Source organism: Lipotes vexillifer, unplaced genomic scaffold (assembly GCF_000442215.2).
Source record: "Lipotes vexillifer unplaced genomic scaffold, Lipotes_vexillifer_v1.1 scaffold152, whole genome shotgun sequence".
Lineage (NCBI taxonomy): Eukaryota > Metazoa > Chordata > Mammalia > Artiodactyla > Lipotidae > Lipotes > Lipotes vexillifer.
This window is the reverse complement of record NW_006795886.1, coordinates 650,162-668,303: the sequence shown is the minus strand read 5'-3', so window position 1 is coordinate 668,303 and position 18,142 is coordinate 650,162. Positions and strand designations below refer to the sequence as shown.

At 40.8% G+C, this 18,142-nt stretch overlaps 1 protein-coding gene across 1 annotated transcript in view; it reads right to left on the bottom strand.

Annotated features, from left to right (window-relative positions):
- Positions 1-18,142, bottom strand: part of TRMT2B (tRNA methyltransferase 2B) — a 38,026-nt gene that overhangs the window by 5,314 nt on the left and 14,570 nt on the right. The window contains 6 exon segments of the mRNA XM_007467974.1: positions 4,496-4,595; positions 4,825-4,944; positions 6,283-6,384; positions 6,555-6,769; positions 7,034-7,128; positions 8,311-8,457. Coding sequence (XP_007468036.1) covers positions 4,496-4,595; positions 4,825-4,944; positions 6,283-6,384; positions 6,555-6,769; positions 7,034-7,128; positions 8,311-8,457 — 779 coding nt within the window.

Genomic DNA, 18,142 nt, shown 5'->3' with positions numbered 1-18,142 from the left:
TATATATATATATATATATATATATATATATATATAAATGGCCAATAAACATGAAAAAATGTTCAACATCATTAACCATGGGGGAAGTGCAATCAAAACCACAAGGAGGTACCACTTCTCACCCATTAGGATGTGTATAATAAAAAAGACGACAGTAGAGTTAACAAGGACGTAGAGAAATTGGAACACTCATATACCACTGGTGGGAATTTAAGATGGGAGGCTGCTTTGGAAATAGTCTGGCAGTTCCTCAAAAGGTTAAAATAGGTACCATATGACCCAGCAATTACACTACTAGGTATCTACCCAAGAGAAATGAAAACATATGTCCCCACAAAAACTAGCACATGAATGTTCATAGCAACATTATTCATAATAGCCAAAAGGTGGAAACAACCTAAGTGTCCATCAACTGACGAGTGAATAAATGCGGTATATATATATATCCATAGAATGGAATATTATTCAGCCATAAAAAGGAATGAAGTACTGCTACATGCTACAACACAGACGAACCTTACAAACATCATGCTAAGAGAAAGAAGCCAGATGTGAAGGACCACATTTGCAAAGAACTTCACTTGTATGAATTCTGCAGAATAGGCAAATCCATACAGACATAAAGTAGATTAGTGGTTGCCTAGGGCCAGGGGGTAGGGAAAAAATGGGAAGTGACAGGTGAGAGGTGCAGGGTTTCTTTTGGAGTGATGAAAGTGTTCACAATTAGACAGTAGTGATGGCTGCACAAGTCTGAGAATGTACCCAAAACCTTTGAATTGAACATTTTAATTAAGGTTGAATTTTATGATATGTGAGTTATATCACAATAAAGTTGTTAACAGAAAATAACATACCTTAGAGATACTTCCATATCAGTAAACAGAGAACATCTTCATTCTTTTTTATAGCAGCATGGTATTCCATTGTATGGATGTACATATTTGATTTAACTAGTTCCTCACTGATGGACTTTTAGGACATCTCATCATTTGCTGTTACAATATTGCAATCAATCAATCAATCAATGCATGTTATTTTACATGTGTGTCAGTATATTTGTAGGATAAAGCCTCAGGGATGGAATTACTGGGTCAAAAGGTATACATACATTTATGATCTTAATCTATATTGCTAAATTTCCCTCCATGGGATAGTGCCAATTTACACTCTGACCAGTAATTTTTTAGAATTTATGTTTCCCCATAGTATCGCCAACAGTGCATTATCAAACTTTGGAACTTTTGCCAATCTGAGATACAAAAAGTGGTATCTCAGGGTACTTTTAATCTGCATTTCCACTATAATGGAAGAGACTGAGCATCCTTTCCTGTTCATAAACACATTTATGTTTTCTTTTTATATCTTGCATTCATTCTTCTTTTGGGCTGTTGTTTTTCTTACTGATTTCCAGGAGTTTGTTATAAATTAAGGAAAAAAGTCTTTGTAATATGAACTGCAAATTTTTCTCCAGTTTGTACATTGTTTCCTCTCTTTGCTTTTGGTGTTTTTTATCATGCAAGTTATTGATTTTTAAAACTGTTTTATTGCAATATCATTCACACAGCTCAACCACTTATTCAGTTCAGTGGTTTTTAGTATATTCATAGGGTTATGCATCTATCACAACAATCAATTTTGGAATATTTACATTAACCCCTTAGCAGTCACTCCCCATTTCTCCTGAAACCCCCCACCCTAAGCCCTAGACAACCATAAATCTACTGTCTGTCTCTAGAGATTTGCCTAGTCTGGACATTTTCCTATAAATGGAATAAGTGGCCTTTTGTGTCTGGCTTCTGGATACCAGTCCCTTATCAGGTAAATGATTTTCAAATCTTTTCTCCCATTCTGTGGGTTGTCTTTTCATCTTTTCACTTTCTTGATGGTATCATTTGCAGCACAAAAAGGTTTTTTTAACTTTGATGATGTTCAATTACACACACACACACACACACACACACACACACACACACACACACACATATTTCTTGTAGCAGTTCCTTGGGTCTTTGATGTTATATTTAAGAAGGCTTTGCCTAACCCAAGTTCACAAAGATTTACTCCCATGTTTCAAGCTCTTACATTTACTTTTATAATCCATTTTGAATTCATTTCTGTGTATGGTGTAACGAAGGAAGTTTTGTTTTATGTAGCTGAATTTAACAACCTTTTATTATATGTCTTCTGAATTTTCATAGTTAGAAAGGGCTTCTGCACTCCAAGATTATAAAAAAAATTCTCTGATTTCCTAGGGTACATTTATGATTTCCCCTGTTTACACTTAAATCTCTTAACTCTTCTATAATTTATCCTGGTCTGCAACATGAGATGTAGATCCAACCTTTTTTTTTTGTTGTTTTTTTGCCTTAGCTACCCAGTTGTCCACCACCATCTATTAAATAGTTCATTTGTTCCCCATTGATTTGAGGTGCCACCTTCATGATATGTATACAAAAACATTTTTAAACTGTATAATGAAAACAAAAATAAAGGACAACTGGAAGAGTATGCAGGAAAAGATAAGGAAATAAGTGTGAAAATATACGGGCCTCATGATTTTATTTTGGGTAGAAGAAGCTCTTTGACAACTTTCTCAATTTTTTCCCATGGGTACTGGTGTGTTTAGGTTTACTGTAGCTTCTAGAATTAATATTAGCCATTTGCATTCTTCCGGGAAATCTCCCATTTCATCTAGGTTTTCAAACGTATTAGGAAGGAGTTATACAAAGTACTTTCTTATATTTTTAAAATTTTCTTCATATCTATAGTTATGCTCCTTTTTATCATTTAAGACTTTATATTCTTGATTAGGTTTACTTATCTATTTTATTTTCTTCTTCCAATAACACCTTCTGGTTTATTTTTTGAGTCTATAGGTTTTTTTAATTGGGGTGTAGTTGTTTTACAATGTTGTCTTAGTTTCTACTGTACAGCAAAATGGAGTTCCTGTGCTATACAGAAGGTTCTTATTAGTTATCTATTTTATAAATATTAGTGTATATATGTCAATCCCAATCTCCCAATTCATCCCCACCCACTTCCCATTAGTGTCTATACGTTTGTTCTCTATTTCTGTGTCTCTATTTCTGCCTTGCCTTTGTAGTTCATTAATTTCTGGATTTTTAAAACGTTATTGATTCTTCCTTCAGTTTTCGTTAGCTTTATTGTTCTTCTAGCTCACTGACTTGAAAGCTCAATTTATCTCCTTTTAATTCTCACTTGTTTCATCTAGGCATTTCATCTGTACTTTATTTATTAATTTATTTATTTTGGCTGTGCCACATAGCTTGTTGGATCTTAATTCCCAGACCAGGGCTTGAACCCAGGTCCTCAGCAGTGAAAGTGCAGAGTCCTAACCACTGGACCGCCAGGGAATTCCCTCATCTGTACTTTATACACACCTATGTTGTCTGAATGTTACAAAGAAATTGTGTTATTTATGTAAAAAAGAGAGAGAGATTACAAGAAGAAAACATTTCAAAAATCAAAATAATTGAGCAGGGCCAGAACTGGGAGTGAAGCAGAAGGCATTCCCCATGGGTGCACAATTTAAGAGGGTGCCAAAAACTCAGTAATCAAGACAAATGATATCTTGATGCAATAATTTGGAAAATCAAATTGTAAAATTATGGCCGGCAGGCTGGCTGCCTGCTTTTATAAATACAGTTTTATCGGAACCAGGGCCAGGACTAGAGTAAGGTAACTGAGGCATGGCTTAGCAAGTACAGGAGTGGATCTCACTTTTTTAAAAAACTTAATATTTTGTTCACAGATATTTTGGACAATTTAATTTTTGAAAATACTGCATTAAAAATGCATCTTGGGGCTTCCCTGGTGGCGCAGTGATTAAGAGTCCGCCTGCCGATGCAGGGGACACGGGTTTGTGCCCCGGTCTGGGAAGATCCCACATGCCGCGGAGCGGCTGGGCCTGTGAGCCATGGCTGCTGAGCCGGCGCGTCCGGAGCCTGTGCTCCGCAATGGGAGAGGCCACAACAGTGAGAGGCCCACGTACTGAGAAAAAAAAAAAAAGAAAAAGAAAAAAATGCATCTTGATTACTAAGATTTGGGGCATCCTCTTAAATTTTGTACCTGATGTGGGTTGCTTTATTTGCCTCATCCAAGACCTGGCCCTATAATTGACTCTTGATGACAGTATAATGACTTTTTTATTTCATTATACTTCTGTACACTTTCCAAATTCTGCACAATAAGCATAACAATAAGGATTACTTTGACCATCAGGAAAAATTCATTCATTTATTTATTTTTTGCCGTACGCAGGCCTCTCACTGTTGCAGCCTCTCCAGTTGCGGAGCACAGGCTCCGGATGCACAGGCTCAGTGGCCATGGCTCATGGGCCTAGCCACTCCGTGGCATGTGGGATCTTCCCGGACTGGGGCACGAACCCGTGTCCCCTGCATCGGCAGGCGGACTCAACCACTGTGCCACCAGGGAAGCCCAGGAAAAATAATTTAAAAACGAAGTCAAGACTCACTCAATGATGTTCCTTGTGGTTTCACCATGGGGCTTGCAGGAAACAAAAACTAGTATGCGGATGGCCCTGTAGTTTCGAATGGCTTGAACCACCTGGTAATCTAAAGGAAGAAACACATTGCTATTAATATAATTAAACTATCATGGTCCAGGTCATCACAAACTTGCAACTGGCTGGCACATAGGACTGGTTAGGAATAGAGGAGAAGCAGGTTCAGAGCCAGCTCACTGAGAGCAGCCTTAACATGGTGTAGAAATGAGAGACCAAAGCTGGTGGACATCATGGGAATACCTAACTAGCTCTGTAGCAGGAAAGCTAGTCATCCTTACGCAGTCCCGCCTGGGCTGGGTTCACTACAGCAACAATTAACTGCCCATCTTCCTTTGACTTTAGTAGCTGTGGCAAAATCTTCTCTGCTCGACCAGTATGGAATTCACAGTTGGTGATGCCTGCAAAAGAGAGACCCACGTGCCATAACTCAAAATGCAAGCCAAGCAGTTGGGGGTGGGGAGCTTCAGCTTTATAGAAACGTACAGAAAGCAGGGAGGGCTCTGCCATCTTCCCTTTAGATCTAACATACTTCTGCATAACAATGAAAGAAATGCTTTTGGAGCTGCTTCATTTTTTCCAATGCGCTTTCCCTTGCAGTATCTCTGTAGGCCTTTCAGCTTGAGAGACTAGATGTGTTATTTTACAACTTAGTGACTCACACAGCACATAAGGACCTATATACCAAGAAGAGAACCTTGACTATAACTCAAGTGCTCCTTCTGCTATATTGGAGGCTTTCACATGGAGCCTCAGGAGCTGTCTAGAAGTGAGATAGAGGGGAAAGAAAATCTTTTTTCTATGTTGCAGTTTGGCCTAAGACTTTGTTCAAAGAAAAGGTCCTACTGCTAAAAATAGTTTGAAACCTACTGTATTGTTATGATGCCTCATGAGTCTACTGTCAAGAAGGCTCTTCTATATTATTCAAAGTTTTGCCAAGTTCCCTTCCTATCAGCTAGGCTTATTCCTTCCCTTAGGCTTTTTCCGGATAGAAACAAAAAGATTAGGGAGGGATAAATTAGGAGTTTGGGATTAACATATACACACTACTATATATAAAATAGGTAACCAACAAAGACTTACTATACAACACAGGGAACTCTACTCAGTATTTTGTAATAACCTGTAAGGGAAAATAATTTTTTTTAATGAATTTATTTATTTTTGGCTGTGTTGGGTCCCTGTTGCTGTGCCCGGGCTCCCTCTAGCTGCGGTGAGCGGGGGCCACTCCTCGCCACAGTGCGTGGGCCTCTCATTGCTGTGGCCTCTCCTGTTGCGGAGCACAGGCTTCAGTAGTTGTGGCTCGCGGGCTCTAGAGCGCAGGCTCAGCAGTTGTGGCACACAGGCCCAGCTGCTCCACGGCATGTGGGATCCTCCTGGACCAGGGCCTGAACTCATGACCCCTGCATTGGCAGGATTCTCAACCACTGCGCCACCAGGGAAGACCAGGGAAAATAATTTGAAAAAGAATATATATATGTGTATAACTGAATCACTCTGCTGTATACCTGAAACTAACGCAACATTGAAATCAACTATACTTCAATTTTTTTTAAAAAAGAGAAAAAAAAAGGGGGGACCTCTTTTAGAAAGTTATCAGGATCCAACTCTGAGCACTCCAGAACACCTTCCCTTCCTCCCCAGTCGTGGATACAGTAGATGCCCTTTCCCACACAACTGTTCCCATAGTACAGAACAACTACAGCTCTTAATTTCTCCCCAGAATGTGAGCAGTATACCATTGAAGACTGCAGTCCACCTGGCATCCTCTACTGCCTGCTCCACCAACTCAATCCCAAGGACCTAGGAGGTATACTGAGACAGAGAGAGGCCAATCACACCTGGGGAAGTAGGAGAGAATAAGAGGAGGGTATTTTAGGGTATTACCAATGAGGTTATGCCTGCACCACTACCACCACCTCCCCACCTCGGCTGCAAGGGCCCTGGGTGCTGCGTGGATGGTGTTGGGGAGATAAGCTGCATGTTGATTCTGCCCTGGGCTGCCACTTGCCAGTTACACAGCAGATGTCAAGGAGGATGGTGTTAGAGTTCACTCCACTCAGCTCCCCCACAGTCCGATACAGTATCTCTGCACCAGCAATGTTAACCTGGAAAAAGGCATCTGGAGAGATGCAGATCTTCAACCCCAGGAGATCTTCAAAGATGTGGGGTTCCCCAAACAGGAGCTGGTAGGGGGACTGCTGATGGCTGCAACGGGTCATAGTGCTAGAAAAGAATAAAAGAAGAAAGCACCTTGGAATGGCAGGCCAACCTATCTCTAGTGGTTGGTTGGAGAGGGAGGCCCCAGCATCTCAGCTAGGAGACAAAGCCTCCATGGCATGGCCCTGAGAGCTCTGGAGGAGTTTCCCTCTCAGGGGATGGAGGTACATGCAAACACTTGGTCATCAGCAGCGCTGCCTCAGTAATCCACAACCCAGACTATGGCAAGCCATCAGACTGCGGCTTGCTGTTGGGCTGTCCCAGGTTTACCTTTCCTGGAAGTAAAGTGATGTCAAGTCACAGACTGTTCCTGGCCCTTTGGTGAAAAACTTCTTTACAGTCTCCTTCTGAACACTGAGCTCCTCCTGCCCAGACCACAAAATCAGGAGTCAAGCAAAAACCCACCTCTGACAAATTTTCTCTCCAAGCTATATGGTAATCAGGCCTGCAGTAGTCAAACAAGAAGGCACATTACTCAAATCCTATTATAGATAACACTTAAGGCAATGTTCTGTAGGACCTAAAAAAAGAAAAAGCTATTTTCACACCTCAGCAGAAGCACTGCTTTGCTTATTGGCTTTTGACAAATGCTATACAACAGACATGGCACTTTCTCTGGTTTGAGCCTCTTTAATAGTTCTCTAAAGAAAGTGTGAGAGTTATTCTTGTTGTAACCTAGGAGCTAAACTAAGCTTCTGTCCCATCACAAACAAGCAATAACCTTTCAATTCCTTTCATACTTCTCTACTTCAAATATCCCATCCACCCATTCAAACACCACCTCAGAAGACACACGTCCTAAGAGAAAGGAAAGAAAGGGCACGGAACAGAATGAGCATGGTAACTAAATCCTTTCTCCGAGTTCTAAATGTTTTAAAATTCTTATGTCACTACAGAGAGCCCTATCCATTAGCTTGACACAAGGACATATGACAATAAACTATGTTGGAGCTATAGAGTTAAAAGGCCAGGAATCAACGACCTGGGTTCAAGCCCTATAGCTTTCCTATTTACTAGCTCTTTAACCTTGGGTACCTCTATGCCTCCATTTGCTCAGCTGTGAAATGAAGAGAACAATACCTCTCCCTCTCCAGCCTACTTCACAAGTTGCTTGAGATGATCACATAAGTATTAGAATATTTTGATACAGGAATGTTTGAAAGCTCTAAGTGTATCACAAATATAAAAGTATTATGTAGATTATGAAATTCTGACCATATTCTAGTCTCTATTCAATTGGCTTCTGGAATTAGTAGAACACCTAATAAGTTCTGTGGGCAAAGTTCTTGTGAAAATCCTCAGGAGTCCTAACATGATAATTAACTTGGTAACCTAGCCTCAGTCTCTTTGGTTTCATTATGCCAGCAGCATGGTTAACAGGATCCTTGCCATCTCCTCATCATCATCCCCAACCCTTCTTTCCAACCCATACATTCTACGGATGCGTTGTTTCTGCTATCTTCCCTGAAACCTCCAAATACCAACTGCAGCATATTGATAGTAAGGGCTGCTATAGAAGCTGTTCCTTATCATCCTTTGAGTCTCACCTGCCTTAATTCCTGGGGATGGAAAGTGATGATGGCCACTGTGTGCCCTTGGCTATTGGTGTGGGATATGAGCTCACGCCAGTACCCACCTTCATGAAACAGAAGGCAGGGCTCCAATGGGGACTGTCGAAGGAATACTTCGTAGTACTAGGAAGAAAACAGTACTATTACACAGGCAAAACTAACAAAGTTTGACAGCTCATTATTCATGCTGAGCGACTGTTATGGGCTGAAGTGTATCCCACACACACAAATTCATATGTTGAACGCTCAGTACCTCAGAATGTGACCAGATTTGGAGACGAGGTCTTTAAAGATGTGTTTAAGTTAAAATTAGGCCATTAGGGTGGGTCCGAATGCTGTGGTTTCAGTCGGCCACGCTGCCACCCCAGTGGGCCCACCACACCAGTGGGCCTGGAGGACAGTATCAACCCATAGAGGATTATTCTCAAGCCTTAAAATTTAGTGGAATTTGCCCTGCTAGGTTTCAGATTTGCTTGGGACCCAAGACCCCTTTCTTCTTTCTGATTTGTTCCTTTTGGAATGGGAATGTCTATCCTATGCCTGTCCTACGATTGTATTTGGGAAGCAGATAATTTGTCCAGCTTCACTGGTTCACAGCTAATTCTGTCTTAGGATGAATTATACCTTGACTGATACCTCTCATCCACACTTCATTTAGATGAGATTTAGGACTTAGAGTTGATGCTGGAATGTGTTAAGAATTTTGGGCTGTTGGAATGGGGGTGAATGTATTTTGCATGTGAGAAGAACATGAATTTTGGGGGTCCAGAGGAGAGCGTTACAGGCTGAAATGTGTCCCCCTAGGATTCATACATTTAAGTCCTAACTCCCAGTACCTCAAAATGTGACTGTTTGGAAATAGGGCCTTTAAATAGGTGATTAGTTAAAATGAGGCAGTTAAGGTGGGCGCTAATCCAACCTGACTGTTGTCCTTAAAAGAAGAGGAAATTTGGATACACAGAAACATCAGGGATGCGCATGTGCACAGAGGAAAGCCCACATGAGGACACAGCAGAAAGGCAGCCATCTGCAAGCCAAGGAGAGAGGTCTCCGAAGAAACCAAACCTGCTGACACCCTGATCTTGGACTTCCAGCTTCCAGGACTGTGAGAAAATAAGTTTATGTTGTTTAAGCCACCCAGTCTGTGGGATTTTGTTATGGCAGTCCTAGCAAACTACTGCAGTGATATAAGAAACATGATCACTGCCCTGCAACCTTACTGAGGGATCCTATCCATGATAGCCCAAAAAGTATGCTCCATGAAGGCTCAGAGTTGCATCCTGAGTCTAGCACATAACCAGTGCTCAATAATTATTATTGAAAGAAGGTATGAAAGAACAGCAAAGGTATCTGTATGAAGAATTTCAGCTTGTTGTGTACACAGTGCGGAATACAATAATCATCCATTTCTGTGAATTCCTCCTGGCAGCAATTCCTAATATACTACTAAGCTGCTATAATTCCATTCTTACTTATAACTTCCTGATGTAAGCCCATTGTTTCTGTATTTCTTCATATAACCAGGTGCCAACGAGCTTAGTTGGATCCTTCATCTTCCCCTGGTAAATACAGGTCAAAAGCAATCCTGATTCAGTGTTGAGATATCAAAAATCCTTAAAGCCAAACTTCAAACACAAGCCAGTTGCTGCCACAACAGGACACACTATCTGATTTACTAGGTCCTCTTGTTTTCATAATGCATGGGTTCTGGATCTACTGTATTTTCACACAAACCCAAAATAGTGCATGGAAGGGAGAGTTACACCAAAAAACAGTGCCACTTGAGAGGGTAAAAATCAATTAAGGGTGCACTTGACCACTTCTGCTATAATTTCATATAAATGCAACATAAGATGCTTAACTATACTTATACTGAACAAATTTTTCCAAATTTTGAAGTTGGTGATTTAAAGAAAGACTGGTTCAACTGTTGTTTACTTGCTGGTTGGAAAGGAATGTTGTCCGGAAGAAGATTCAAATGTCTTTGAGGTCCTAGAAGGATGGGAACTGAAAAACTGAGTCTGACCTGGAAGATAATGGGAAAGTAAATATGAAATACAGCTTCTCCACTGTATGAGCCAAGGCTTTGGTTTCTTCATTTATAAAATAGAGCCTGAAACTCCTATTCTTACATGGGAATGCCTAAGCATCATATTGCAATATACAGTTGACCCTTGAACAACATGGGTTTGAACTGTGTGGGTCCACTTACATGTGGATTTTTTTCAATAAATACGTACTACATTACTACACAATCTGCAGTTGGTTGAATCTGGGGTTGGTTGAACTAGAGACATGGAACTGCAGATATGGGAAAACCAAGGATATGGAGGGCTAACTACAGAGTTATAGGTGCATTTTCAACTGTGCAGAGGGTCAGCGCCCCAACCCCCATGTTGTTCAAGGGTCAACTGTATCAATGTATCAAATCAACACACTGTATACCCTAAACTTACACAATGTTGCATGTCAATTATACCTCAATAAAATAAAATTTTTAAAAAGAGTGAAAGGGTCTTCTGGTTAAAATAACAGACTATTCCTCTTAAAAATCCTACTAAAATGAAATAAAGGAATAAAAAAGACATAAACATATTTAAACTTATTGATCCACCAATTCTCCCTTCTCTCTCTCTTGCATCAGTTTCCTCCCTCACTACTGGATCATTCCCATCAATACACAAGCATGTTCTTCTAACTCTCCCACCTTTAAAAAGAAAAGTAACCTTCTCGAACCCACTTTCCCCTCCAGCCACTGTTCCATTTCTCCACTCCTCTTTGTAGCAAAGCTCCTCAAAAGAACTGTCTATATTCACTGCCTCCAATTCCTCTCCTTCTACTCACCCACTCAAATCAGGACCCCACCACTCCACCTAAACAGCTCCCATTATGGTCACCAACGACCTCCGTGTCATGCAGTTCAAAGGTCAATTCACACTCCTCACCTTACTTGACCTACCAGCAGCACTGGCACAGCTGATGAGTCCCTCCACCTCAGTTCACTGTCTTCACTAGGCTTTCAGGATCCCACATTCTCCTGGCTTCCTCTGACCTCACTGGCTGCCCCTTCTCAGTCACCTTTACTGGTTCCTCTTCTCCTCCCAGACCTCTTAAAATGGGAGTGTGCCCCTGGGCTCAGTCCATGTTCCTGTTCTCTTTCTATCTACTCTCACTCCCTTGGTCATCTCTTCCAGTCTCACGATTTTAAATAACATCTACATGTTAACAACTCCAAGATTTCTAATTCTTGAACCTCATCCTAACAGATCCAACTACCTATTTAACATATCCACTCAGATGCCTAATAGGTATCTCAATGCAACATGTCCAAAATTGAGCTACTAACCTCCCCCTGCTCAAATCTGCTCTGCCACAGCTTTTTCCATTTCCGTAGATAGTAATTCCACTGTTCCACTTTCTCCTCCCAAAAACCTAGAGCCATTTTCACTCCTCTCTTTCTCTTATACCTTTCACTCAATCAATCAAGAAATCCTGCAGTTCTGTCTTCAAGATATATCCACCTCCACTGCTGCTCCCACTGGGCTATATCATCTCACATCTGGATTACCACATGAGCCTCCTAACTAGTCTTTCCCTGCTTCTACCTTTCCTTACAACAATCCATACACAATATAATAGCAGAGTGATCCTGTTTAAAACCTAAATCATATCATGAGATGCCCGCCCCCCAGTCAAAACCTCCAACAGCTCAGAATAAAAGCCAAAGTCCCAACAATGACCTCTAAGGCACTACACGATCTGGTCCCCATTAACTACCTTACCTCTTCTCCTATTACTCTTCTGAGTCTACCTTCAGTTCCTCCAGAAAGCATGCCATACTCCTACCTTAGGGCCTTTGCCATGGCTGTTCTCTTTGCCTAGAATGCTCTTCCCTCAGACCTCCACATGGCTGACACCCTCATTTCCTTTAAGTCTTAATTCCAAAGTTTCTCAACCTCGGCACTATTGTCAATTCTGTGTTGTGGGGGGCTGTCCTGTGCACTGCAGGATGTTTAACAGCATCCTTGGCCTCTACTCACTAGACAGATACCAGTAGCACCGTCCAACCATCCCCCAGTGGTGACAACCAAAAATGTCTCCAACATTGCTAAATGTCCCCTGTAGGGCAAAACTAATCCCAGTTGAGAACTACTGCTTTATTCAAATATCACCTTCTCAATGAAGCCTACATTGATCCCATTTAAAATTACAACCCACATTTCCCCCAAACTTATGACTTCTCACCCTCCTTATCCTGCTGTATTTTTCCCATGGCATTTGTCTTAGTCTGTTTGGACTGCTAAAACAAAAGTACCATAAACTGGGTGACTTAAAAACAACAAAAATTCCTCAGTTCTGGAGACTGGGAAATCCAAAATCAAGGTTCCGGCAGATTCAGTGTCTGGTGGCAGCTTCCTCAATGACGGCTTCTGTCTTTTCACTGGAACCTCACACGGCAGAATGGACAAGCTAGGGGCTTCCCTGGTGGCGCAGTGGTTAAGAATCTGCCTGCCAATGCAGGGGACACGGGTTTGAGCCCTGGTCCAGGAAGATCCCACATGCCATGGAGCAACTAAGCCCGTGCACCACAACTACTGAGCCTGCACTCAAGAGACCGTGAGCCACAATTACTGAGCCCACATGCCACAACTACTGAAGCCTGCATGCCTAGAACCCATGCTCTGCAACAAGAGAAGCCACCACAATGAGAAGCCCACGCACCACAATGAAGAGTAGCCCCCGCTCACCACAACTACAGAAAGCCCGTGCACAGCAACGATGACCCAACACAGCCAAAAAAATTTTTAAAAACAAACAAACAGGGCTTCCCTGGTGGCGCAGTGGTTGAGAGTCTGCCTGCCGATGCAGGGGACACGGGTTCGTGCCCCGGTCCGGGAAGATCCCACATGCCGCAGAGCGGCTGGGCCCGTGAGCCATGGCCGCAGAGCCTGCGCGTCCGGAGCCTGTGCTCCGCAACGGGAGAGGCCACAACAGTGAGAGGCCCGCCTACCGCAAAAAAACAAACAAACAAACAAACAGATAAATAAATAAATAAATGAAAAGAATGGACAAGCTAGTTCTCTGGGTCCTCTTTTATAAGGGCACTAATCCTAATCATGAGGGCTCCACTCTCATGACCTAAGCACCGTCCAAAGGCCCCAACCTCTTAATACTATTACCTTGGGGGTGAGGATTTCAACATATGAAATTTGGAGGGACAGAAACATTCAGACCAACACTGCACTTATCACCTTCTAACATATTATATAATTTACTTTATTATGTTTTTTTAAAAAATCTGTCTCCCCCCACTAAAATATAAGTTCCACAAGGGAAGGGATATTTTCTTCATTATTGTATCCTAAGCACCTAGAATAGTGCCTGGCATTTGTAGGTACTCAATTGTACTTGTTGAATGAATAAATGAAAGAAAGAACAGAGATAATGGGAGAGAAGGCAACAAAAGCAAACCAGATAAAAGACTGGAATGGCAACTGACTTAGCAAGATGAAGGAAGCTACATCCGGATTGCCTACAAAGGGGGATCTGATGAGAGGTAAGGCTTACCTGCTCCACACAAGCCTGGAAAGGCTCAAACTTGAAGTGCAAGGAGATAGAGACGGGATAAGGTACAGGGCTTAAAACAGGGTTTGGTTGAAAGTCTGGACATAAAACTGGTAAACAACCTCATCCTACCAAAAACCTCTATCCTTGTGTAGCAGGAGGTTGGGAATGTTTTTTCCCTTAGGAAAAAATGAACACACAAATACCAGGAAATACCAAGCGGAGTGGTGGCACAGGGGTGGAAACAGGAAGATTCAATGTAAATTCTCTCAAGAAACTGAACAGTCCCAGAGTAATGATCTCCCAAGAGAGAGATATGGGCCCCCACCCACAAGAACCAGCAGTGAAGCCAAGAATCAACAAACCCACTCAAGCTGAATTGCCAATCAATTTAAAGCCTCATGCTTAAACATGAACAGTCAGGCAACTACCACCAGCTATTTAATTAAAGCCTTCATTGCAAAAGACAATACCCAAAACAAACAGGAAAAAAAAATCCCTGAAGGAAGCAGACAATTCAAAAAACAGGAGAAAGGGCTTCCCTGGTGGCGCAGTGGTTGAGAGTCTGCCTGCCGACGCAGGGGACACGAGTTCGTGCCCCAGTAAGATCCCACATGCTGCGGAGAGGCTGGGCCCGTGAACCATGGCCACTGAGCCTGCAAGTCCAGAGCCTGTGCTCCGCAACGGGAGAGGCCGCAACAGTGAGAGGCACAAAAAAAAAAACAGGAAAAAAAAAGGCAAAAGCAAGATTAAAAAAAAAAAATATATATATATATATATATATATGTGTGTGTGTGTGTATATATATTACATTATTTAAAAAAAAGAAGATGCTATACAAAAGGAACAATAAGAGAACAAGCAAAAGGTTTTGAAAATTAAAAGGTGGTAGAAAAAAAGTCAACAAAAATGTTGGCATTTATTTCAAGAAAATTTCACAAAAAGAAGAACAAAAGGGAAGAGATGGAAAATAGAAGAGGAATGAGTAGCAGATTACAGAATCAATTCATGAAGTCCAAAATCCAAATAATAGGAAGTACAGAGAGAACAAAAAAAATGAGAGGAAGGAAGTAATTAAAGAAATAATACATCACACCAGTCAGAATGGCCATCATCAAAAAGTCTACAAATATTATATATAAAATAGATAACTAATGAGAATGTACTGTATAGCACAAGGAACTTTACTCAATGCTCTGTGGTGACCCAAATGGGAAGGAAATCTAAAAAAGAGTGGAGATATATACATATATATATATATATATATATATATGTATAACTGAATCACTTTGCTGTACAGCAGAAACTAATACAACTTTGTAAAGCAACCATACTCCAATTAAAAAAAAAGTCTACAAATAAATGGCAGAGAGGGTGTGGAGGAAAGGGAACCCTCCTACAGTGTCAGTGGGAATGTAAATTGGTACAGCCACTATGGAGAACAGTATGGAGGTTCCTTAAAAGACTAAAAATAGAGTTGCCATATGATCCAGCAATCCCACTCCTGGGCAGATATCTGGAGAAAACTCTAATTTGAAAAGATACATGCACCGCAATATTCATAGGAGCACTATTTACAATAGCCAAGACATGGAAACAACCTAAATGTCCATCGACAGAGGAACGGATAAAGAAGATGTGGTACATATATACAATGAAATATTACTCAGCCATAAAAAGAATGAAATAATGCCATTTGCAGTAACCCATAGATGGGCTTAGAGATTATCATACTAAGTGAAGTAAGTCAGACAGAGAAACATAAATATCATATGATATCACTTATATGTGGAATCTAAAACAATGATACAAATGAACTTATTCACCAAACAGAGGGCTTCCCTGGTGGCACAGTGGTTAAGAATCTGCCTGACAATACAAGGGACATGGGTTTGAGCCCTGGCCCAGGAAGATCCCACATGTTGCGGAGCAACTAAGCCCGTGCACCACAACTACTGAGTCTGAGCTCTAGGGCCCACAAACCACAACTACTGAGCCCATGTGCCACAACTACTGAAGCCTGCGTGCCTAGAGCCCATGCTCCACAACAAGAGAAGCCACAACAATGAGAAGCCCGCGCACCACAACAAAGAGTAGCCCCCACTCACCGCAACTAGAGAAAGCCCATGCACAGCAATGAAGACCCAACACAGCCAGCCAGCCATACATACATACATACATAAATAAATAAAACAGAAACAGACTCACAGATATAGAAACAAACTTATGGTTACCAAAGGGGAAGGGGCAGGGGAGGGATAAATTAGGATTTGGGGATTAACACTACTATATATAAAATAGAGAAACAACAAGGATCTACTGTATGGCACTGGGAAGTATATTCAACACCTTATAATAACCTATAATGGAAAAGAATCTGATAAAGAATATATATATATATAACTGAATCAGTTTGCCGTACACTTGAAACTAACACAACATTGTAAATCAACTATACTTCAATAAAAAAAAAATAAAAATAGGGAATTCCCTGGTGGTCCAGTGGTAAGGACTTGGCACTTTCACTGCAGGGGCCCGGGTTTAGTCCCTGGTTTGGGAACTAAGATCCCACAAGCCATGTGGCATGGCCAAAAATATAAAAATAAAAAATAAATTAAAAAAATAATAATACAGGAAAATTTCCCATGTCTGAAAGTATTAGTTTCCAGCTTGACAAGGACTAGAAAGTATCCATCACAATGAATGAAAGAAGGGCCACGTGGTCATGAAGTTTCACGGACAGAGGTTCCCTAAAAGCTTCTAGAGAAAAAAAGAGGGGAGAGATTATCTACAAAGGAATAGGACTTAAAGTAGCACCCAGACTTACACAATATTAGCGGCCAGATGACAATGAGACCGTGTCTTCAAATTTATAAAGGCAAATGATTCAAACCTAGTATTTGAAATCTAGAAATACTCTCAGTCATATGTCAGGAAAGAACTAAGACATTTATAGACATGCAAAGACTCAAAGTTTACTCCTAGGCACCCTTCCTCAGGAAGCTAATGGAGGTTGTATTCCAGCTAAATGAGGATGTAAACCAGAAAAAGAAAGACAGGGGATCTGAGAAATAGGGAGAAAGACAGAAGAACGGCAAAAGGAGTCCCAAGATAACAGCTAGGCAGAAGGCCTCAGGAGCCTAGGATGGAGACTCCAGAAAAAAGGTCTTCAGGGAAAATACTAAACTCAAGTTTTTGACCATATGGAGAATATTGATGAATGTTTGACAGAGCTCTTAGAGTACTCAGAAAAAAAATTAGCAATAGGTTCAGAGAAAACTAAGCCAATGAGAAAATGAGGTTATTATTCAAGCCAATGAAAACTAAAAGTTGTAAAATCCATCATATTACATAGGACTAAGCAGTTATTTTGTTTTTAAATGAAGCATACAGCAGAAACTAACACACCATTGTAAAGCAATTATACTCCAATAAAGATGTTAAAAAAATGATCAAAGGATCAATCCAAGGAGAAGATATAACAACTGTAAATATTTAAAAAATGAAGCATATTATTATGTGGAAAAAAAGGTACAGAACTGTGTCCATATTAAGCTACCTTTTAGCTAAGAAAAGGGGAGATACAAATATGTTTCCATTTTTTTAAATAAATAAAAGTGAATAAAAATGTTACCCATAGAAGGAGGAAGGGAACTGGGCAGAGGGGACAGAAATGAAAGCTAGAACTCTTTAAATACACCTTTATGGGACTTCCCTGGAAGTCCAGTGGTTAAGACTCTGCACTTCCACTGCACGGGGGGCGGGTTCAATCCCTGGTCAGGGAACTAAGATCCTGCATGCGGCGTGGCCAAAAAACAAAACAAAAAGAAAATACAGCTTTATTTTGTAGATATGACTTTGAAACCATGTAAATATCTTACAAAATTATAAAACAAAAATTTAATCAAAAGGAAAAAGAAAAAAAACCAATCCCTAAAATTTGAAAGCAAGAATAATGAAGAAAAAATAAAGAATCCATGTATCATGTCAAGTTGGTGGTATAACTACAAAGAGATGAATTCCTTCGGAGCCACAATAATTGGACAAAAAGAGCTGGACAGAAATCTTGAGCTCTTTTCAGTAATCATTTGTTGGTAATAATACTAGTATTGTTGTTCTGAAATTATATGTAAAGAGTAGGATAGAATAAATAAGTACAGCTGACCCTTGAACAACATGGGTTTGAACTGCACAGGTCCACTTATATGAAGATTTTTTTCACTAAACGTGTACTACAGTACTG